This window comes from Lissotriton helveticus, chromosome 4_1, assembly GCF_964261635.1.
Source record: "Lissotriton helveticus chromosome 4_1, aLisHel1.1, whole genome shotgun sequence".
NCBI classification, from domain to species: domain Eukaryota; kingdom Metazoa; phylum Chordata; class Amphibia; order Caudata; family Salamandridae; genus Lissotriton; species Lissotriton helveticus.
This window is the reverse complement of record NC_136063.1, coordinates 1,569,360,006-1,569,384,978: the sequence shown is the minus strand read 5'-3', so window position 1 is coordinate 1,569,384,978 and position 24,973 is coordinate 1,569,360,006. Positions and strand designations below refer to the sequence as shown.

General features: G+C 48.6%; 1 protein-coding gene across 1 annotated transcript in view; it reads left to right on the top strand.

The window, feature by feature from the left end:
* Nucleotides 1-24,973, top strand: part of HECW1 (HECT, C2 and WW domain containing E3 ubiquitin protein ligase 1) — a 624,284-nt gene that overhangs the window by 481,359 nt on the left and 117,952 nt on the right. Inside the window, exons 15-17 of the mRNA XM_078688193.1 lie at nt 16,110-16,215; nt 23,330-23,426; nt 23,853-23,936. Coding sequence (XP_078544319.1) covers nt 16,110-16,215; nt 23,330-23,426; nt 23,853-23,936 — 287 coding nt within the window. The remainder of the gene's footprint in view (nt 1-16,109; nt 16,216-23,329; nt 23,427-23,852; nt 23,937-24,973) is intronic.

Sequence of the window (24,973 nt, the reverse complement as noted above, 5' to 3'; positions counted from 1 at the left end):
CCAATTTGCAAGGTTGCATCTAGAGTGCACATCAGTTATAGTATGTTTTCAATTTATGAGGAAACATTTACTTCTAAGTGGGCACTTTCTCGGCTTGAATTCCAAGATAAACAGTTCTAACAACCTTACCCTGCGCATTTTCAGATTGAGGACTGATTTTAACCATTTTGTTTCATGGTTAATTCTGTGACATAGTAGTGGAACAGTGATAGTCGATAACGTAGCAAGTTAATCTCCCAATAGTAACGTTTTGGATGCCTTAATCCCTCATTAATACAGTTTTAGCAACAACAAAAAACAAGCAAAACAACCAGTTGCTAATGGTCTTAGAATATCCATTAATTGTTTTTTATGAGAACTTCAACAAGTGCAGTGTTCAGGTGACGAGGGCAGTGAGGGGGACACAGGACATGTGAGGATCATTCTGGTAGGAGGGCTGAGATCCTCACACTGACCTGGACCACAGCAATTGTTTGATCGGGTATGAGTAATAGAACGCGAGTCAAGATGAAAACAACTCATTGATGGGACACCCCTGACCATCCAAGGCCCGCACCTGGCCCTATCTTTATAGCAGTGGGCAACCCAGAGGTATGCATCTGGGCCAAGTGGCCTCTATAACCACCAACCACTAAACCAACCCACTCACAACTTTGGGATTCAGTATTCCTGGCACTGAAGTTAATCAGTTCCTTTGAAAGTTCTCGTGCAGTACATAACTAAAATGTTTGAACCAAGCATGTCAGCAACTGATCCCTCTGTAAGGATTCACCCCTCTTAGCGTTGTAATGTCAGTCTATTACTTCAAGAGCGAGCACTCATCCTTCTGCCTTCACCTCGTCTTCTATTGCACACATGTGAAGGGGTTGGGCTCGTATGTTCTAGACCTGTTCTAGAACCATAAGTCATTGGTACTTTTTCTAAGCAAGAAAGCGTGGTGGGGAGAGAAGTCATTAGCAATGTCAATCAATTTAATCACAGTTTCTCTAGACCCATAGTAACCACAGACTACTAAGTAAGATTAGTTGATTTATTACAAAGCCAAAAGTAACTGAACATATAGACACCTCTAGACGAGGGTGTAGAAATACATTGGAACAAATATAAAGCCAAATCTGCAAATAAAGTTGAGTCTGTGCAACATGCACAAGACCATTAATTCAAGAATTAGGGTGCAGGGAATCAAAAAGCACGAGTCCAAGTTCCCATTCATCGAGGGTTGATGAAAATAAAGCATTAATCTATCCCTACACTAACGCTGATGTGAAATCCCTTCTTAGGCATTCTTCGGGGCAGGATAGGTAAAGGTGTCACGCTGTGGAGTCTTCTTTTAGAAGTCTCTCCACTTCAATGGGTCAGGTAGCATGAAGCTATTGAGACAGATGCTCTCTCTCCAAAGGCAAAAAAGAAGTGGGGCTCTTTCCCTACTTGCAACGTTCCAGTATCACAGTTGTCTTCCCAGGATTCCTTTCAGGACATGCCATCCGATAGACCACATTCTCATAGGTAGTTTTCTACAGGACAGCGATGCTCCCAAAAAGCAACAAGATTACCTTGATTCCCACACCTTCTCCGGTGAGAAAATACAACAGTTCCCTTATCGGCATTAACTCCCAATGTATCCTCTTCTCTCCTTGCCTAACTCCTAAAACGAAGACATTATTCTAACTAACAAGGGTGCTTCTTCCACCTGCAACACAAGCATGAGAAAGAACAAAATCCAACCTGTATATGAAATTCAAACTATTAATTCTAATGCAAGAGCTTCTAGGGAAATGTATTTCAGGCCTACAAGGTTCAGCTAACATAAGAGACATGGAGCATGAGCTTTATGAAATTGCATAGAATATAAGGCACATTCAGTTAATATTCCTACCTACATATAAAATGACACAATTAAACACATTCAATAATAATTGGTTGTCAGTTGCACAACACAAGTGCTTCTGCTAGTGTTTTCTGCAGGTTACATTTGATTTTCCACATTAATTCTGCACGTATTCCACATATTAGCCTAAACACATCACATTTATTTTATTACAGTACAAGATCCTAACACTTAGGTTAACAAGACAAAGGATTATATGTGGATGCGTTCCACATGTGTGATTATAATGCACCCCATCAAATGAAAATTAATTTTGCGCTACATCATATGAAAGGGAGGAGACCCACTGTGTTGGACCTGGCCCTCTTTTAAAGGCTGACCCCTAAACTTTGCGAGACATTACCCCTTTCTCTAACCTATTTGGGTTCCTTTGCTACCTATCAGACGCCCCTATGGTCGGACCTTGGGCAGAGTGCATTGGCAGCTGAAGGTACGTTGTGCCCTGATGTGTGTGGCATGACCTAGTAATAAGTTACCACCCTTTTCGTTTTATGACTGTAAGGATACCTGCCTCCCCTAGGCCAGAAGGGGCAGGTTTGATTATTACCTCTGATGATCTATCTACCCCAGGGAACGTGGTAAAGATGCGAGACTAGCGCCCCTGAAATCCGAATTGATTAATACCTTCTTTAGGATAAATGATTTCTAAATTCTAAGTTGGGAAATATTACTTCTGGGAAGAGACTGATTCCTCGTACAATCTTGCTGTGTGCTACTGCCGGAATGTGTAATCCCCGTCTGGAGATAGTGACAGGGCCTGGGGAAACTCCAGCATCTGGTGTTAGCTGTCTGCATTTTAGATTAGGGGGGAGGAGTGGTTTCTGGGCTGTGTTCTGTCCTCCACAATGCTGACGCCCCGTCCTGCTGGGCGGCTGATGACCCTGCCTTCCTGCTTCAAAGAGTTAGGTGTCCCATGACAGGCGACACCCACAACCAGGATCGGGGAAGGGGAACTCCCTGCTAACATCAAAGACATCAAAGGCAATTTTTTGTATAAAGGAAAGACCCTGGCACTAGAGGGACAGACTACCTTGGGAAAAACTCAAGACGCCTGCGAGACTGCGGGAGGAGAGAACTTTAAGGAAAAAGACTTTTACTTCAAGACTTGAGGAAAGGAAGATCTCCAAGGGCCTGGAACTGAGCTGGCTCACTGACTGAAGTCTCGGGAACAATAGACTTCACCTTCCTGCCTTCCCCTGAAACCCCTTGCTGTGGGTTTGGAGTGCCAGCCGCCGCTGGAGTACTTTCCAGTGACCCCTCGTCACCGGCAGACTGGAAGCGCAGAACGCAACTGCTTCATGAGCCCTGCTGACCTCGTTGCGGCTCCAGACCACACAACTTCTTCAAGAGCCCTGCTGACCTCGTCGCAGCTCCAGACTACGCAAATTCATCCAGAGCCCTGCTGACCTCGTCGCGGCTCCAAACTACGCAAATTCTTCCAGAGCCCTGCTGACCTCGTCGCGGCTCCAGACTATGCAAATTCTTCACGAGCCCTGCTGACCTCGTCGCCGCTCAAGCCCATCTTCCTCATCGAATCGCAAGTATCAGGAGAGTACACCGTGTACTCACTGCACGCACCCGCCGGTGCGCTTCTCATTTCCAGCCTTCCTGATCAGCCGAGTACGCCTCGTACTCGCTGCACGTACCCGTCGGTGCGCTTCGCATTTCCAGCCTTCCTGATCAGCAGAGTACGCCCCGTACTCACTGCCCGCACCCGCCGGTGCGCATCATCCTTCAGCCTGTCCGGGATCCTCAAGTACGCCTCGTACTGGCTGCCCGCCGGTGCGCATCGTGTCGCAGCCTTCCAATGCATCAAGTATGCCTCGTATTGGCTGCCCGCACCCACCGGTGCGCATCGCATCCCATCAACAGCTGGTCACCAGAGTACCCTCGTACTCCTCACCTGCACCGTACCCGCAGCGACGGACTAGCTGCACCCAATCGGCCTGTACGCCTCGTACCGGCCACCCGCACCAGCCGGTGCGCATCCCTGCTTTTGTGTACGTCGCCCCAGCTGAAGTGGCCCTGTTCTTTGTCCGCGTTGCCTCAGCTGAGGGGGTACCCTCAGTTTGTACACCCGCCCCAGCGGACTGGGCCTGTGTCTAAACCACCCCAGGCCTGGTATCTACCTGAGGGGGACAGCATTGGTGCCACCACGTGTCGGCCTGGGACGGCTCTGCACGGAGATTGACACAGCTAGGCCTCACCTCAAAGAGACCAGTTCGTCCTCCCCTTTGGGAGCCCGGCTCTCCTTGCTACTTCACACATGTCCAGGATCCTGTGAGTAGAGGTGGCGCTGTGTAAAGAACTTACCTGAACTGAACTGAACTATTCCAGCCCCCGCCTTTGTAAAAAGTCACCTAAGCCTCGTTTGAAAGTAATACAGTGGAATGTTATCTTTATTAGTCTTGTGGCAAATGTACATAAAGAATCAGATATTTTTACATGACCTCTGTGTAGCGTCCGTCTGTAGTGGGTCTCTTCTATCACTGTACATGGTCATAAATGCTTGGCACGCTATCTAAGAGGTAAGCCTGTCTGCCCGGGCTACAGCACTACAAGGGGAAGCAGGCGTTATTTCGGGAGGGTACCTCCCCTCTTTTACGTGGGAGTGGGGTTCCTACTTGGCTTTGGTGCAACCCTCAGCCAACGGGGAATCCCATTTCCAACACTGGAGGCAGCGGAAGAATACAAATGTTCGACTCAAAAGAGACTGTCCTTACCTTTATGAATTCATGTACAGTGATAACCAAGCATCAATGCAACCACAGGGGAAATATCACCATATCGTCTGACCATCAAACTCCAGGAAAAACCGACCAAAAGAGTCATAGGCAAATAAGAATAAAGGCTGACAGTCGTATGGATGACCAACCAAAACGCACAATACACATTGGCATTAATGGCACTCAAGTAACTAAAGAGATTGTAAATGCGGAAAGAATAGGTCCAGGACCTGGACCAGCGATTACATGCATTGGGCATCACCGAGAACAGGTGGGACCTAACATATTAGCCCGTGAGGCAAAAACCACGACAAAAACTCCACCAGTACCAGCTCAGAATGAAACGTACAATCAAATAGGGCAATACCTCCACCTTAATGCAGAGGGTTACGACGATCAAAAATCGACCACTAACGAAAAAGCCCAGTTCAGTAGTAAAACACCCTCTGAGATGCAACCAGCCACAGCGGGGAAGATACTGTTCATTCCCAGCTACGAGCCCCAAGGCAACCAAGACTTTTTAAACCTTGGGAACATTCTCCACCTCACATCCTCCATTCCCAGCCTAACCCACCTAACGTCGGCAGACCTATCATCAATTGAATTCGTCACGTTGGGAGAGAATGTCCTCAGGGAAGGCACACTTACCACCTGGAGGAGCCTAGAAGTGGCAAAAAGCATCCTCGCAGAAGTAAGTAAATTTGAAGAGTGGGGAATTTCTCTGAAAGAACAAACAAAAAAGGGTTACCCGTCACCATTGCTAAAAAGATGTATGAAAAGAGAAGATCATACAATCCCGACCACTCATTCAATACTACATGCTGCCAGGGGGGCCGAAACATCAATCAATAGTCACCAGAGACAAATACAAGGCGTTAATGCTAATTGAACCCATTATGAGGCTGGTAAAACTGAAGAAAACGTAATTAAACTACTCTCATGGAACATCGCAGGAGCAAAAAACATCCTAAATCAAAGCAGGAAAACAGCTACCTGGGATCAATATGACATCATAGCGCTGCAGGAAACTTGGTCAACTGAGCCAATTGATGTACCAGGAAGACTATGTTTCCATGAAAATGCGACACGCTTTCAGCGCTACGGCCGCGCAAGGGGAGGTCTATCTATTTATATTTCCACCTCATTAAAGATCAATGTCTCCCAAATGCCTGCCTCAGCAACGGATATGCAAATCATTAAGCTGGAGAGCACAATCAAACGCGTCGCAAGGACAATTGTCCTAATCAACATATACGCCCACCCGAAAAAACTGCAAAAAAAAGAACTGTTCCAACGTATAGTTAATGTTGTAACCTCCATCCGTTTAGACCACCTGAGTTGGGAGATCATCGTTACGGGTGATTTTAACTCCAATCTTTTACATCAATCGGAGGAAGGGCACAATATCTCAGGGGCAAATGAAATGTGGAATGTCGAATCCCAGGAGATTATATCGCCCTTTAGGTCAGACCAAGTGGGTAAGCAACTGGTCTGGGACCTGGAACGACTTGGTCTACGGGTATTAAATGGAAGATCGGCGCACGATAAACCCCCAGCTGCTACTTACATAGGTCATAACACAAACTCAACTCTGGACTATACATTAATAACATTGCCCCTATTGAACCTAGTCAAAAAATTTCATATAATCAGCACTCTTGACAGTGATCATTCCATGCAACATATTGAAATGAAACTAAACTCCCCTAGGTATACAATGGCTCCAAAAATACCAGGACAATTATCAACCTTCAACCTGAAGCGGCTTAAGCGGACAAGCAAAACACTATCCCAAATAGCGTTGGGTGCCAAGAATTTATTACAAATGGTCATGGTTGAGAATGATCTTTGTTCAGAAACCTGGGTTAACTTCCTGGAAAGATTGCCAAATTCAAGCACCAAGGCCAGGAGGCCGAGCAGTCCCATGACCAAAACCAAATTCTCAACAACTACTCTTGCTATGAAGAAACATCTTCAAAAGCTTACAAGACGGGTACAAGGTTCAAGAACAAAACAAAGAACCTGGCAAGAAGTTCGGTTGATTAGGAAAGAATACAAAAAGCTAGTATGGATGGAAAAAAGGAACAAATACGATGACTTCTGGGCCAAACTGATGCTTAACACCAAAAAAGCAGACTCCAGGGCGTTCTGGATGCAAATCAATGCAATTAACAGATCAGCAAAACCCACAAGCATGACATGCATCCCGGAAAACGTCTGGGTCCAACACATAATTGACACATTCGCGGTAAAACCAGTGGAGCTCCAGGCCATGATGAGTACAACAGCACCTGAAATTACAAGAAACAGGATTAAGGAATGCAACTCCTTTTCCAGTCCCAGTGTCAAGCTCAACTGCGTGGAGGGTTTGGACCAATCAACCTGGTCAGCTGACGTTCAATGAATATGTTCTATAATTAAGAAAGGCAAGCAAGAGAGTGCACCGGGGCCAAATGGCATCCCACAGGCGATTTATAAAGAGGACCCTGAATTCTGGGCAAGCAATTTTAATCTCCTATTCCGGTCAATTAGCAACTCTGGTCGGGTCCCGGAAAGTTGGAGGGGTGCCATCATCAACCCCATCTATAAAGACGGTGATCGCAAAAATCCAACAAATTACCGCTTAATTGCCTTGATTGATGCAGAGGCAAAATACTATGCATCCCTGGTGCTAGCCGATCTGATACAGTGGTCGGACATGAACAGCAAGATCCCGTTAAATCAGACAGGGTTTCGTCGCGGAACTGGTACAATGGCTAATGCAATGGCGCTGAGCATGATTGGCGAAAGCAGTCTATTTAACCACCCGGAACTATATACCTGTTTTGTCGACTTTAAAGCGGCATTTGACCGTGTTAAGAGGAATCTGCTATGGGCCAAATTGAAAAAGCAGGGTCTGCTGGAGTCAATCCTAATGCCAATCATCGACCTGTATAGCAACACCTGGATGCAGGTAAAAATCAATAATGGGCAAAGGCTAACAAGGAAAATACACACCTTTGATGGGCTGAAGCAAGGTTGTGTGTTGGCTCCCCACCTCTTCAATTTATTTATGGCCGACTTAACACCAAGGCTCGATCTGATCAATGCTCATCCTCCTCGGCTGGGCACGCTTCGTGTAACACACCTATCCTATGCCGATGATGTGGTCCTGTTAAGCCAGACTCGAATAGGCCTGCATCGGCTACTACAGGAGCTGACCTGCTACACAAAACAGAACATGATAGAAATGAATAGAGCGAAAACAAAAACCATGGTCATAACCCGACGCCATAAACCACCACCAACCTTTACCATAGACAATGTCAAACTGGAAGCAGTTGGAAGTTACAAGTATCTCGGAATAGTACTGGATAAGCGTCTCAATTTCCAGGCACAATTCAACAGCATGGAAAAGAAGGGCATGGCCCTAATGCACGCCTTTATGAGCTTAGCTACCGAACTCAAAGGTCCTTTGGTCTCGCCATTGTTAACAATAATGAAAGCTAAACTCATACCAACGATAGCCTACGGGAGCATATTACATCATGGCAAGAGTGCACAACTTCTGGATACAGTGCAAATGAAAATTTATAAACATGTCTTCGCGCTACCAAGTAAAGCATCCCCGGCCCAGGTTAGACTGGAACTTGGCCTGAAATCCCAAGTGCTACTGAGGAAGTATGAGACCATAAAATTCTGGTACAATTTCTGGATGCACCAAGAGATCTTGATCTATCGTGCTATATGGGAAACCATCATCAAATGTCCAAACTCAAACTATGCCAAGTACCTTAAAATGTCAATGGAATCAACAAATCTGGCTGGACTTTGGGAATCCAAGCTCCAAGTATCTCAATTCAAACAGGTGGTCAGGAAGGCAGCCATTAAACACTCATTGTTGGACGACAAAATAGCTTTCAGTCTCCGGTCACATGCCTGGATGACTATCCAATAATACAAAAAACTAGTGCACTAGTGCCGGCGCACTTCCTGGACCTGGCCTTTTCGCCTTATATTAAACGCAAATATCTTAATATAAGGTTGGGTTGTTTGCCAACCAATGCCGAGCATCCTAAGTGGAAGTCCCAAGAAAGTGAAGGGTGCGGGCTATGCGGTGCAGCAAGACAAGACTTTATCCACCTGATTTTCATCTGCCCGGCTCTTATACAGGAACGTCGGAATTGGTTGAAAGCCAAGTTCAAGCAGTTTGAAATACGTACCTGTAGGTCTGCGATTATACAAACATTATGCACCGCAGACCGGCAATTCATTTGTAGATCAATCAAATTTATTGAGTATTTTGAGCAAAAGCAAATAACATTGGCAAATCCTTGAACTTGGAATTGTTATTTTTTACCCCATTAAGACACTTGTTTTTACCTCCAATTTTTAAATTCTATCATTTCACATTAGTGTACATTCTCAGTGTGTTTTTAGCACATTATCATATTTGTATCTTTGTAATGGTTTTAATTAACTATTCAATAAAGTATTTTCACTGCAGTGATCATTGACTACTACATAGCAAGTGCAGACCATAACGTCACCACTTCTCTCTGTTAGACTGTTTTAAGGAGATGCCATCTTTTGGTTCCTTAGGAACTGCCAATTTTCATTGACCAGGAGTGATGCAGAGTACCTGGCATCTAGCATGTTGAATTATAGGAAAGGAGGGTTACAAAGCCCCATTTCCAAGAATTTAGATGGGCACCTGGGCTCAGAGGGGAGGAGGAATTCTTCCCTACCCAGCATCAGTATGTCTCCAGTCCGAGACCTGTCACCAGAGGAGCGAGAGGACAGGGAACGAGGCAAAGCGCATGAGATAGCAATGGCAAACCTATGGATGGAAATGGAAACCCGCCTCGAATTACAGAGGGAAGAATCTAAAAAGAGACAAGAGCAGATGAGAATAGAGCATGAGCTGAAGATGAAAGAACTTGACTGGGAGCAGCCAAGGCAGGAGGCCTGGCGGGCCTCACCCCGACAAAGGGAAAATTATGTAGCTCCAACCCTGAGCTCTGCTGAGGGGGGGGCCGAACCCAGCTCAACTGGTGGCAGCGAAGCATCCCCTTTTTGTGCTGAGTGGGAAGCAGAGTGCGCATTTTCTAATGCTGACGAGGAAAGTTTGTATGCCTCAGCTGACAGCCGCGACGGCTCATTTTCTAGCACTGAGGTTGAAAGGATGTTCACCTCAGCTGGCGGCAACCAAAATTCAATGGCAAGTGCTGAGCTGGAAGAGGAGTTCAGCCCAGTTGGTGGCAGCAGAAATTCGTCTTTTGTGCTAAATTTGTAGTGAAGTACGACCCGGCTGGTGGCCGCAAAATCTTATTCCTAGATGCTGAACTGGAGGAAGGATTCAGCCCAGCGGGTGGCGGCGATTTTTTTTCCAGTACTGAGTTGGAAGTGGAGCTCAGACCAGATAAGGGCCGCAACCCTGTAGCAAATAGGGCAAGGAGTGTAATACATATACCAAGAGATGGGCAACCCCACTTGAGGGAGGGGAGCGACCCACACCCGGGGAAACGAGGGGATGAGATAGCTCCTGTGGGACTCAGGGTACTTGAGAGGGATTCAGGGACTGACCCAGGGGTTGGTGGTTCAAGTGATTGGGGCACTCTACTGACTCCAGAAGAGGGGTACAGGGAGAGGGCTTCTCCCATGATTACGGGCCTGGTACCAGAAAGTAAGGTCAGCCCAGAAGAGTGTGGGTTAAAGGACAGCTCGGGACTGTCCAGCCAATATCAGGAGAATGGTGTGGAGTCTGTATGTGGAGCACTGCTAGATTTGGTGAAGGGTAGGCGGGGGCAAAAGCCTGATTTAAATGTGAGAGAACATAGTTTAAGTACTTATGTTCCAGAGATATTCCGACACCTGTCAGAAAACAAGTTCTCTGTCCTCAGAGAACCCCCAGTGGAAGCAAATCTTTTTTTAGGTTCCAGAGGATCTGGAGAGGCGTTTGGGGGGATCCCCCAGTAATAGTAGGATGTGGAGCACCAGTACGTAGGGCTCCCGTAGTTCTGGTGTGTGGCAGTACCACTCCAGTCGGGAGGGTGCAAAAGTCCAGGCTGAGAGGTGAGAATGGGGGCAGGAGTGCTGCCCAGGAAGTCCTGGTGCACCAGATGAGTGCTCAATTGGAGGGTTCAGCCCTTAAATCCGGAAGCCAGGTTCAGGGGCTGCCTGACCTGGGGGGAAGGGTAACGGTAAACAATGTCCTGATCAGTTTTGGACCCAGGGGTACCACTCCAATTGGGAGTATGCAAACATCTGGAAGGGGGTGCAGAGGGAGAGAGACCTCGCCTCTGCCCCTGGTTGCACCTGGGGGTTTGGACACCAGGTTAATGGTTCAATTGCAAGAGGAAAGTACTGGACTGATGAGTGAATTGCGTTCTGGGGGCATCTCTCCCGGTTGGAGGATGCAGAACCCCCTAGAGGAGGAGACCTGGGTGTGGGACCGCCCACCTCAGCCTCCTAGCCGGCAGCTGGGCAAGGGCCCAGGGCTGGTCGGTCGGTGTCAGGTGGTCATACCTGACCTAACAGGGGGGGGAGTGGAAAGAAGGTACCAAGCCCCTGGGGCTTCTGCCCCCCCACTCTCCACCATCCCCAGCAGTAGAGAAGTCTAGCAGGTGGGAGGCCTGGCTCTCACCACTGATAGCTGTCAGTGGCCACAATAGTTGGTGGTCTTGGTTGATAGGGGGTGGACTAGGCAACCACCCTGTATTAGCTGTGCGTGTACTGTGGGTGTGTGGGGACAGCCCTCTGAGCAAGCAAGGATTATGTACTACACAGATGGTGTCCCCAAGTGAGAATACTGTTTTCATTGGGCCTAGGACTGGAGTAGGCTGTTGTGGGCCAGGCTCCATGTTCTATCGCCCACCACAGGGAAGCCCATCCTGGTAGTGATTGTTCTCCCCTGCGTTTGGCTGGAAGGGGGTTGTGTTGGACCTGGCCCTCTTTTAAAGGCTGACCCCTAAACTTTGTGAGACATTACCCCTTTCTCTAACCTAATTGGGTTCCTTTGCTACCTATCAGACGCCCTTATGGTCGGCCCTTGGGCAGGGTGCATTGGCAGCTGAAGGAGGTCGTGCCCTGATGTGTGTGGCATGACCTAGTAATGAGTTACCACCATTTTCGTTTTATGACTGTAAGGATACCTGCCTCCCCTAGGCCAGATGGGGCAGGTTTTATTATTACCTCTGATGATCTATCTACCCCAGGGAACGTGGTAAAGATGCGAGACTAGCATCCCTGAAATCCGAATTGATTAATACCTTCTTTAGGATGGATGATTTCTAAATTCTAAGTTGGGAAATAGTACTTCTGGGAAGTGACTGATTCCTCATACAATCTTGCTGTGTGCTACTGCCGGAATGTGTATTCCCCGTCTGGAGATAGTGACAGGGCCTGGGGAAACTCCAGCATCTGGTGTTAGCTGTCTGCATTTTAGATTAGGGGGGAGGAGTGGTTTCTGGGCTGTGTCCTGTCCTCCACAATGCTGACTCCCCGTCCTGCTGGGCGACTGATGACCCTGCCTTCCTGCTTCAAAGAGTTAGGTGTCCCATGACAGACGACACCCACAACCAGGATAGGGGAAGGGGATCTCCCTGCTAACATCAAAGACATCAAAGGCAATTTTTTGTATAAAGGAAAGACCCTGGCACTAGAGGGGCAGACTACCTTGGGAAAGACTCAAGATGCCTGCAAGACTGCAGGTTGAGAGAACTTTAAGGAAAAAGACTTTTACTTCAAGACTTGAGGAAAGGAAGATCTCCAAGGGCCTGGAACTGAGCTGGCCCCCTGACTGAAGTCTCAGGAACAGTAGACTTCACCTTCCTGCCTTCCCCTGAAACCCCTTGCTGTGGGTTTGGAGTGCCAGCCGCCGCTGGAGTACTTTCCAGTGACCCCTCGTCACCGGCAGACTGGAAGTGCAGAACACAACTGCTTCAGGAGCCCTGCTGACCTCGTCGCGGCTCCAGACTACGCAAATTCTTCCAGAGCCCTGCTGACCTCGTCGTGGCGCCAAACTACGCAAATTCTTCCAGAGCCCTGCTGATCTCGTCGCGGCTCCAGACTACGCAAATTCTTCCAGAGCCCTGCTGACCTCGTCGTGGCTCCAGACTACGCAAATTCTTCCAGAGCCCCGCTGACCTCGTCGCGGCTCCAGACTATGCAGATTCTTCACGAGCCCTGCTGACCTCATCGCGGCTCAAGCCCGTCTTCCTCATCGAATCGCAAATATCAGCAGAGTATGCCTCGTACTCACTGCACGCACCCGCCGGTGCGCTTCGCATTTCCAGCCTTCCTGATCAGCCGAGTATGCCTCATACTCGCTGCACGCACCCGCCGGTGCGCTTTGCATTTCCAGCCTTCCTGATCAGCAGAGTACGCCCCGTACTCACTGCCCGCACCCGCCGGTGTGCATCATCCTTCAGCCTGTCTGGGATCCTCAAGTACGCCTCGTACTGGCTGCACGCACCCGCTGGTGCACATTGTGTCGCAGCCTTCCCCAGCATCAAGAACGCCTCATATTGGCTGCCTGCACCCGCCGGTGCGCATCGCATCCCATCAACAGCTGGTCACCAGAGTACCCTCATACTCCTCACCCGCACCGTACACGCAGCGACGGACTAGCTGCACCCAATCGTCCTGTATGCCTCGTACCGGCCACCCGCACCAGCCAGTGCGCATCCCTGCTTTTTTGTACGTCGCCCCAGCTGAAGGGGCCCTGTTCTTTGTCCGCGTTGCCTCAGCTGAGGGGGTACTCTCTGTTTGTACACCCGCCCCAGCGGACAGGGCCTGGGTCTAAACCACCCCTGGCCTGGTATCTACCTGAGGGGAACGGCATCGGGGCCACCACGTGTCGGCCTGGGGCAGCTCTGCACAGAGATTGACACATCTAGGCCTCACCTCAACGGGACCAGTTCGTCCTCCCCTTTTGGAGCCCGGCTCTCCTTGCTACTTCACACATGTCCAGGATCCTGTGAGTAGAGGTGGCACTGTGTAAAGAACTTACCTAAACTAAACTGAACTATTCCAGCCCCCGTCTTTGTAAAAAGTCACCTAAGCCTCGTTTGAAAGTAATACCGTGGACTGTTATCTTTATTAGTCTTGTAGCAAATGTACATAAAGAATCAGATATTTTTACATGACCTCTGTGTACCATCCGTCTGTAGTGGGTCTCTTCTATCACTGTACATGGTCATAAATGCTTGGCACGCTATCTAAGAGGTAAGCCTGTCTGCCCAGGCTACAGCACTACAAGGGGGAGCAGGCGTTTCTCAGGGAGGGTACCTCTCCTCTTTTACGTGGGAGAGGGGTTCCTACTTGGCTTTGGTGCAACCCTCAGCCAACGGGGAATCCCATTTCCAACACACTGCAAAGGATACCATCCATTGTTCCTGGAGGCAGACGGCTCAGAGGACAACCCACCAGCCATTGCCTGCAGGTTTTCATGTTTAGGGAGACAACGCTGAAGCTGGTGGTCTGTAACTCTAGTGGGGAGATTATCTCCATCTTCCTGGGTTTCACAAGTAGTCTCTTTTTTCTTTTTTTTAAAGGAGAGCACACAGTGGTCAGAGGATTTGGGATATCAGGTCTCTTTGTCTCACAACACACTAGTACCATCAATTGATCAATATGCACCAGCCGTAAAAGTATGATAGAGAAGTAACAGAGGACCCCAGTCAAACCCTTGCATACATCATTCCGTCGTAGAGCTCATGGCTTTCTATTTAGGAGTGGCTGGAGTCAGGAGTTCTCATATTTACCCATTTGTATGTTCTTTGGCCACAGTTCCTGGTTCGGGAGCCCATGTTATTAACCCTAGAGGTTCAATGCAGATAAAGAGACCTGCCACCCATTATGTAATGGTCTCCACAAATGGGAAGTAACGCATTTATCTTCTTGGTTGAAGGTAGGCAGAAGTGCCTTTTCAGGCAGCCTCCTTCACATTGGTGCCCTCTTCAGTCCTGTCCATGCAGAGCACTTGGGTTCTAAAGCTCTATTGAGATCTTGTCTCAGGACTAAGAGGCACCAGTCACTCGTTAAACACCAATCCAAGAAAATTATATTGATATAAATCTGATCCCAATAAAAGAGAAGAGTGGGCGTAAAAATAACGCACTGTGGTGGAGGCATTCAGCCGAAGAAATAGATGGAGACTTGGACTCAGACCTTAAACTCCCCCTTCTCCTCCAGCTGCCAAACTTTATATGTACATTATTCGCCATCAACTTCACACTTTCATGAGGTTTCCATCCTCCTGCCAATTCAGAATAATACAATAAAGGCAAAGAGATAGCTGGTCAGAGGAGGCGCAACTCATTGATAAAGCTGCCCCTTACTGTTTTGAGTTTAATTCTTCGTTATGCGGTCAGTATGCAATGCAACGTCATAAGGTGACCAGGAACATGCAGCTCCTTTTCAGATCACCAAAGAGCCTGACAACCCCATTCAGTGTTTATTACTTGCGAATCACAGAGGCCCTCCGTAAGACAGAGGAAAATCTACGACAATAGTCTAATGTAGTCTTGGTGTGATGGCACTTAGCACCACACTGGGATAGGATTTTACTTAATCAGTGAACGAGACCTTAAACCTTCTTCACTTCCATCCTGACGTGTTCTTAATGAAACCTCACTATCTAAGTATACACCCTTGTTCTTCTTTACCTTGTTCTTCAATTGAGGTGTTAACAAAATTAGGGAGGGGATGAACTAAGTTTGTTAGCAGCACATTTCTTGATGGTGAAAATGAAAATGCTTTATTTTTACTGCCATCTGACTGCAGCCATTTAGTCTCCTTCCAAATGTCCACATTGTAGTAATGGCATAGTAAAAGGAGGAATGGCAATCCACTGCGATAGATTACTTCATATCATCAACCATAGAATGATATTATGCACTTATTCAATAGCATCATTATGACACAGCACACATGTTGGTATCTAATAACTGGGGCCCTACGCCACAAAATGTCCTCTAATAATAAGAAGATTCCAATTAATTGTGAGGCCACCTACAGACTCGCCCACAACCAGGCCAATGAGATGGACTAGCCAATAGGAGAGGATTAGTAGGACAAGTATATGTTCAATGTGAGTGATTGAAGAGGATGTGAGAGATTACAACTCTCCAGATACAGCACAAGTGTTGCAAACCTTACTAGCAACTTTCCTGTGAAAACATGAGATGAAACATGATCTCACCCTAACAATTTTCCTACAAACTATGACATCCTAGGGAGTATGGGGCACAATCATGGCTTAAATACTCGAAAGTGTAAAAAGTTGTTGTCCAGATGTCCTCCTCCATTCCACTTTGTGTTCACTAAGGGTCCATATAGCATGCTTGTATAATATACCTATCAAACTTTTGTTTGGTTTCTCCATGGTGACAGATAGTAATGTTGAGTGCTAGCTTCTGTAAGCCACCAATTTCGGATCGTATGAACTCTCTATGCATAGACGTGTTAACTTTTACTGATAATTTACATTGCTTCTTCTTTGCTGTTTGAAGGCATCTGAAGTCTCTCGGAGTAGAGGTGCTTCTTTGTTAGCCAGGCCTGGTCATAGCCTGGTGTCAGCCATTCGAAACCAGCATCAACAAGAGGCTGTGCCACTGGGTGAGTGAATCTGTATTCTTTTTGCAGTCAGTGGTATCCTTTCGCAAAATGTCTGAGAGCGTAATTATTTGCCAGCCTCATTTGCATTAGCATGCATTAGGGAGTCATTATTACTTTTAACAGAAGTACAAGAAAGTACACAGGGCCTGATGCATACAAGGGTTTTCCCATTCTGTGTCATGGGAAAATGCATTGGTACATATAGGCCAAAATTCAGTTCCACAGCTTTCGCTGATCACTCAATAGGTGTACAAAAATGGATACAGGTGTTCAAGGCTTCTTAAAAAAATTATTTTAATTGAAATTTTTCCTAGAAACTATAAATAGTGTACCTACCACGCAGACTTTTTAATTTTCTGGAGTCAGACTTAACATGAACACTTAGGGGCAGATTAGGATACCGTTTTTTCCATATCCTCCAGGCCGGCGGAATCCACCGCCGGCCCGGAGGATACGGAAAAACCGCTGCGGACCCACCAAAGACCCACCGCCACATTAGGATGGCTGGTGGGTCCAGGTTTACGTCCGCAGCTTTTCCGCCGCGGTTGGCTTACAACCGCGGCGGAAAAGCCCTAATATGGTGGCGGTGTCTCTCAGACACCGCCAGCCATATTAGGATGCCCAAAAAGAAATGCTTTTCCACGGGGGGTTTACCGCTGTGAAAAAGCATACGGAGCTTCACTGCGGGGGCCCGTTGTGGGCCCCCGCAGTGAAGGAGGGGTGGGGGGTGCACATGGGGGATACCTATGGTACCCCCCTGCATTTGTATGCAGTAATCGGCAGGCACCGCACGGTGCCTGCCGCTTTCTGCATACAAATGCAATGTATGCATTTTTAACATTGCGGCGGGTACAGCTTGAAGCTGCACCCGCCGCTCTGTTAAAAATAGAGATTGTGACCGCCAGGGTGGCGGTCACATCCTAATTGGAGAGGAGGGAACTCCGCAGGCCATGCGGAGGTTCCCTCCTCCTCGATGGTCGCGGACAGACTCAGCCTGGAGCGACCGCTCGAGCCTGTTCCAGGTGAGGTCGCCCCACCTCCGCCGCTCCTGCCCCCCGTGGCCAGGACCCTGCCCTGCTGAGTGCCGCGCACTGCCTTCGCACACCCCCGTTTTCGCCGCTGTTTGTCTGCTGCGGCGTGCCTGTTTTACCCCTGTGTTATCTGTGCGCCTGCTGCTTTGTACTGTCCACTAGCCCCCCTGGTATTTTCTCCCGTTTTCCGCCCGTTTTGTAAGCTTGCCTCCACTCGTATCTTCACCTGTTCCCCCCGCTGTGTAACTTGCCTCCACTTGTTCTCTCTCCTGTTTCCCCCCGGTTCTTAACCTGTCCCCCCTCGCCTTTGCTCACTTGCCTCCCCCTTTTTTGCCTTCTGTACCCCTTGTGCTGCCCTCCCCCTCCTGCTCGCTCCCTCGAGCCGCCCTCCCTCCCGCCACTGCCCCCCGGCGTCTCCGCCCCCCCCCTGCCCATTGGCCGCCCCGCTCCCGCCACCCAGCTGACCCGCCCTCCCGGCTCCTCACTTAAGGGGACTGTGCACAGAGGTGAGCAGCGACCACTCGAGCCTGTTCCAGGTGAGGTCGCCCCACCTCCGCCGCTCCTGCCCGCCGTGGCCAGGACCCTGCCCTGCTGAGTGCCGCGCACTGCCTTCGCACACCCCCGTTTTCGCCGCTGTTTGTCTGCTGCGGCGTGCCTGTTTCCCCCCTGTGTTATCTGTGCGCCTGCTGCTTTGTACTGTCCACTAGCCCCCCTGGTATTTTCTCCCGTTTTCCGCCCGTTTTGTAAGCTTGCCCCCACTCGTATCTTCACCTGTTCCCCCCGCTGTGTAACTTGCCTCCACTTGTTCTCTCTCCTGTTTCCCCCCGGTTCTTAACCTGTTCTCCCTCGCCTTTGCTCACTTGCCTCCCCCTTTTTTGCCTTCTGTACCCCTTGTTCTGCCCTCCTCCTCCTGCTCGCTCCCTCGAGCTGCCCTCCTTCCCGCCACTGCCCCCCGGCGTCTCCGCCCCCCTCCTGCCCATTGGCCGCCCCGCTCCTGCCACCCAGATGACCCGCCCTCCCGGCTCCTCACTTATGACGCCCCCAGAGCGACCGCGCAGCGGACGCGCGCAGCGGGAGCACCGAATGAGCGCCGAAGGTGCGCCAAAGGTAAGCCCGTCTGCGCCCGTCCGCGCCTGGACCGCGCCCAGTGCCAGTACCCCTGGCCCCCGCAGTCACCAGCCCACCCGCCGGAAGTACGACACCGCCACCCTCATCGCACTCAACACCGACCGATTCCCGGGATGCTACCGAGCCACCCCGAGACGCACCCACGGACCCTTCAGCTGCTGCTCCTGCAAGTTCACCTGCATCCGGACCTGCACTACACCCACACCCACCAAGACCAAGACGAGCAACAACAGCAGCCACCTCAAGTGCATCCTGCTCAACACCCGCTCCGTCCACAGACACGCCGTCGAGCTCTGGAACCTGCTCGACACCACCTCACCAGACGTCGCATTCCTCACGGAAACCTGGATGAACGCCTCTTCAGCGCCCGACATCGCCATCGCTATCCCAGACGGCTACAAGATCATCCGAAGGGACCGCATCAACCAGACCGGAGGAGGCATCGCCATCATCCACAGGAACACCATCCGCATCACGACCAACACTGACGATACCCTGACTACCGCCGAACACTTGCACTTCCAGGTCCACATCAACCCCAAGACCACCCTCAGAGGCACCCTCATCTACAGACCCCCGGGACAACGCACACAATTCAGCGAAGACATCGCCGACTTCATCAGCCCACACGCACTCCTCTCCGCTGACTACATCCTCCTCGGGGACCTCAACTTCCACCTGGAGAACAACAACGACCGCAACACCACCACCCTGCTGAACAACCTCGCCAACCTCGGACTCAAGCAGCTGGTCAACACCCCCACCCACTACGCCAGACACACACTCGACCCCGTCTTCTCATCCAGCAAGGACATCGTCTTCAGCCACGCCACCGGACTCCACTGGACGGACCACAGCTGCGTCCACTTCAGCTTCAGAAGGACCACGATCCACCACCGCCAACAACAGGTTGCACGCCGAAGCTGGAACAAGATCACAGCCGACCAGCTCGCGACGTCCCTGAGCAAGAACCCACCCACCAGAGCAACTAACCCCAGCCAAGCGGCCACCAACCTCACGAAGTGGATCAGCGACTGCGCTGACGACCTCGCCCCCCTGAGGACCCCGCCTAGCTGACCCGGCAGCAAGAAAGCCCCATGGTTCACCGACGAACTCAAGAACTCCAAGAACAACTGCCGAGCCCTCGAGAGAACCTGGCGCAGAGACCCAACTCCGGACAACATGGCTGCCCTCAAGCTCGCCACCCGAAAGTACCACCAACTCATCCGCGCCACCAAGAAAACCACATTCAAGGAACGACTGGACAACAACGCACACAACAGCAAGGAACTCTTCAACATCGTCAAAGAGCTCTACAACCTCAACGCCGGAAACAACGACATCACCCCTTCGCAAGACCTCTGCAACTCCCTCGCCTCCTACTTCCACAACAAGATCGCGGACATACACAACAGCTTCAGCACTCAACCGACGCACGCCACGACCGAACCACCGCTCCCCACCACCACCCTCCGCGCCTGGACTCCGATCAACACCGAAGACACCATCCGCACGATGAACTCCATCCACTCCGGATCTCCGACCGACCCCTGCCCTCACCACGTCTTCAACAAGGCCGACGCTGTCATCGCACCCCACCTGCGGGACATCATCAACGCCTCTTTCGACACCACTACCTTCCCGGAGAGCTGGAAGCACGCCGAACTCAGCGCCCTACTCAAGAAGCCATCAGCCGACCCCACCGACCTCAAGAACTACCGCCCCATCTCGCTGCTCCCGTTTCCGGCAAAAATCATCGAGAAGACCGTCAACAAGCAGCTGGCCGCCTTCCTCGAGACGAACGGATCCCTCGACCCCTCGCAGTCTGGCTTCCGGGCAAACCACAGCACCGAAACCGCCCTGATCGCAGCCACCGATGACATCCGTGCCCTGCTCGACAACGGAGAAACAGCGGCCCTCATCCTCCTAGACCTCTCCGCGGCCTTCGACACGGTCTGCCACCGTACCCTAGTACAGCGCCTCAGCAACGTCGGAGTCCAGGAGAAGGCAATGGAGTGGATCATCTCCTTCCTCGCCGGAAGAACACAGAGAGTCCGCCTCCCTCCGTTCAGATCGGAAGCCACCGAAGTCATCTGCGGCGTCCCTCAAGGCTCCTCGCTCAGTCCAACCCTCTTCAACGTCTACATGGGCCCCCTCACTGACATCGCACGCCAGCACAACCTCAACATCATCTCCTACGCCGACGACACCCAGCTGATCCTCTCCCTCACCAACGACCCCGCCACCGCCAAAGACAACCTACACGAAGGGATGAAAGAGGTAGCCGAATGGATGAAGAACAGCCGCCTGAAACTGAACTTGGACAAGACGGAAGTCCTCATCCTGGGATCCTTACCCTCCGCCTGGGACGACTCCTGGTGGCCCCCCGCCCTGGGCAGCGCGCCCAAACCGACAGACCACGCACGCAACCTGGGCTTCATCCTGGACTCCTCCCTCTCCATGACCAGACAAGTCAACGCCGTCTCCTCGTCGTGCTTCAACATCCTGCGCATGCTACATAAGATCTTCCGGTGGATCCCCACCGAGACCAGGAAGACGGTCACCCAGGCCCTCGTCACCAGCCGTCTGGACTACGGCAACTCCCTCTACGCCGGAACCACCGCCAAGCTCCAGAAGAGACTTCAGCGGATCCAGAACGCCTCAGCACATCTCATCCTGGACATCCCCCGTCGCAGCCACATCTCCGGACACCTGAGAAACCTGCACTGGCTCCCGGTCAACAAGAGAATCACCTTTCGACTCCTCACCCACGCACACAAAGCCCTACACAACCAAGGCCCGGGATACCTCAACAGCCGCCTCAACTTCTACGCTCCCAAACGCCAGCTTCGATCGACCGGTCACGCCCTCGCCGCCGTCCCCCGCACCTGAAGAGCCACCACAGGAGGTCGGTCCTTCTCCTACCTCGCCGCCAAGACATGGAACTCCCTCCCGACCCACCTCCGCCTGACCCAGGACCACCTCGCCTTCAGGAAGCAACTCAAGACCTGGCTGTTCGAGCAGTAGCGGACCCCCCCTCCCTAGCGCCTTGAGTCCCTTTTGGGTGAGTAGTGCGCTATATAAATGCTGTGATTGATTAATTGATTGACTCAAGTCCGTCCGCGATCATGATGAGCCCCTTAGTGTAGGGCCAAATCAAATGTGAATTGTATGTATTGTATAGACAAAACTATTAGTCTAAATTGATGATCTATCTGGTCACTGGTCAAGACCCATGCTATATTGTGCTAATGTCTGTCTTGAGTCCAACTGTTAGGCCCTCATTACGAGTTGTGTTATTTCATTCAGAGCATTAACTGGGGTGAAATAACGCAAATAGCAATTACTAGTGTTTATCGTCCTAGAATTACGGGGTCTGAAATGTTGCCAATATTTGGAGCACTAAATCTATCCTGCTCCTAGTCCAAGCTGAATCACTCTACCTTAAACCCATGTCCACCCATGTAAACATTATCATCATGCAAAATACACTTCCTTTTGTGCAAAATAGAGCAACAGTAGTACAGAATACAGTAGCACAGAATCCATTTGTATTTATAGAGAGTGCAATATTGGGCAATACCGAGTGTAACAGCTACGGTTCCCTCAGGACAAGATTGAGTGAGTTCATTCAGATCACAGACTCTCAGAGACATTCTTTGGCCTAATCGTGTGCGCGTGGTCTGCTGCATTGATCTATGAGTAATTATTGTTAATTGTGCTGTCAGTCTGGGCTTCCCTAAGCCCAGCATTGTGTTAGCCATGTATAAGGTGTATAAGTATCCCTCATGGGGATCTTTGCCCACTTTGATGGATAGATATCTTTTCTGTGACTCTGGGAAAGCTCTTGGATTACACAAGTAAATAGAAACATGTTTCTTTTTAGATTTTGTACATTTTTACAGATTAGTTGAGTGCATCCAGTTGCCCAGGGACATCCGTGGATTGTACAGGATAAAACAATATTGACAAACAACATCAGGAGTTTGCCAAAGAAGGTTTTCTTTCCAGCAGAGCATAATTGACATGCATTTTAATAGTGTTAGCGCTTTTCGATGTGAAAATTTGGGGGACTATAAATCTCTATTAGATGAATCAAGTTTCACAACTGAGTCTGATCAACAAATCAAACATTCAATAAATGTGAGGCACTTTAGGCGCCACAATATGGACAGCGAACGATTCAGTTGAAACCATTAAGGTTTAATAAAGGTTACTGATCTACAGAAAGCAAACCCAGTTTAGCATCAATCAATAATCAAAAAGCATATTCTGCAATAAATATGCAATTCAGGGTATTAAAATCATATAAATCAGAGGATTAACTAGCATAAGGCCGTCTCCAAGAAGAAAGGACAAACAGAAAATAATTTCCTCCCTTTGGAGAGTACTCTAAATTTCCTAAACTGTTGTGCTCAAAGCTGCATCGAAATATTGAACTCTGATTTGTACTGCACTAATTTAAAACATACAATTCTAACATTTTACAAACCTACAGACAGTTCTCATAAAACTGTCCAATCTGGTTAAAGCAAGATGATATAATTACATGCTCGATACATTGTCAGGCGTTGTCACTAACAAGCTTCTCTCAGCTTTATTCAAACTTACACAAGACACACGTACTAAGCTGTACTCTGTATGTGTCCTCTTGACCACACTATTCAATAAAACATTCCAGCATTATCACGAAGAAAAGAAAACATTTCTTTAAATGGTAAATAAGTAAAAAGAACACCGTGTTTGACAATTAGGTCTCCAGCTTGCCTAGGAATAAAATGTTCACTTGTCAAAAAGCAAAGATAGCAAGTAACTTTAGCTATTTCAAAATTCAGAAATACTTTAGCGATACTTTTTAATAATTAAAAGATGAATTCTCTTTCACAAATATCAGTTGCGTGTCTTAATGTTGGTTCAATAGTATATACATTTTGATCTTTCTTTTTTCCCTTCAGCTTACAATGACAAGATAGTTGCATTTCTGCGGCAGCCAAATATCTTTGAGATGCTGCAAGAGCGGCAGCCAAGCTTGGCGCGGAACCATGCACTCAGGTACTACTGATTATGATTTCTGTGTGGCTCGGTGCTGTTCTTCGCCAATACTTTATGAAGGGTAGAATTAAAAGTGGTTGGGTACTGCTGTAGCACTTTTCCTTATAGTTTGTGATTTTCCCTTTCTGACAATTATGACTGATGAGCACTCTAAAAAATTACTGTTTACATTTCATACAAAAACAAATCAGTGATAACGTGCATTTATACCCATTGATACAACATTGGGGTTCTGGTGACATGTATTCTCATGTAACCAGAATGACTGTATAGCATTGCATGATTTTAATAAATTGTTATCAGTTATGTAACTTCGAAATGCTGAATTGCTCAATGGCTAGGACATCGCCCTTAATGGGAAGCTTCTCTGGCGGAAATACCAAAAGGTGATCTTAAGAGTACTCTACAATGCTTCTCTCTTTTCAGGGAGAAGATCCATTATATTCGAACAGAAGGTACTCACGGGCTTGAAAAACTCTCTTGTGATGCAGATTTAGTGATACTTCTCAGGTAAGGTTTCCCGGGAGTGTGCGTTTGATCAGAAAGAAGACATTTGAAATGTTGGGCTTTGTCCCTCTCTGAAGCGTGTCAGCGTGTTATCTGCGAACACATGAGCACGATTCATTGTTCCACGTATTATTGTTCCGATGGGCAGGTGGGCTAATCCAAGTGCATTGAAGTCACTGACATGAATGTGGTTTGTCTTTTAAATAAAATACATATTCATCTATTTCTCGCCTTTGATATATTATGTTTTGGAGACAAACCAGTTTCTCTAATAAGGCCGTCCAAGGAGTTAAACTGACGTGGCACTATGAAACACTTATAAATATTTAGTCAGTTATTAATTGGTCTCAGGTTGAAAAATGCACATCTAAAAGTAGGCTCTGATGGTAATACGATTTTTGAGACTGATCCAGTTACAAATCAAAACTCAAGGTTGCATATTCAATCCTGTGTCCATTCCTTTTTAGGAAAAGTTATTATTACTTATTTTGAGAATTTAGTTCAAGACATTTGTTAAGTACTCCCTAAACCTTCGCACACAACTATAAAATCTAGAATTTACCCATGGAAAGACTCTGGCCAATCAAAATTGTAAAAAAAAAAACAACAAAAGGAGACTCAAATAGCAAAACTATGGTGGTCTGTGCAAAGTGCTCTTGTCTTAAGAAATTTCATTACATTTTAGTCCGAAATAGTATAAAACACGTTCGTTATTTTCCCTATACTTGGCTGATTTTCCAGAGTGTATTAGCACGCTAAACGTGCATCCCAAATTTGGGTTGAAACCAATTTCGGTAGTAATGTATGCTGTGACTTAATTTTGATGTTTTTAACACTGGTTGATCTCCAAAGACAATCTAAGTTTGAATAAAGGAAAGACGAATATTATGGTCATGAGGGTCTTGGGTTTACATTTTTGATATAAATGGTATTAGGAGGGGTCTAGACTGGACACTGTGCAAACTTATAATTATCTTGGGACACTTATCTCAAGTATTCTTACATGGTCTAACCATGTAAAGGTGCACATTTCAAAAGCA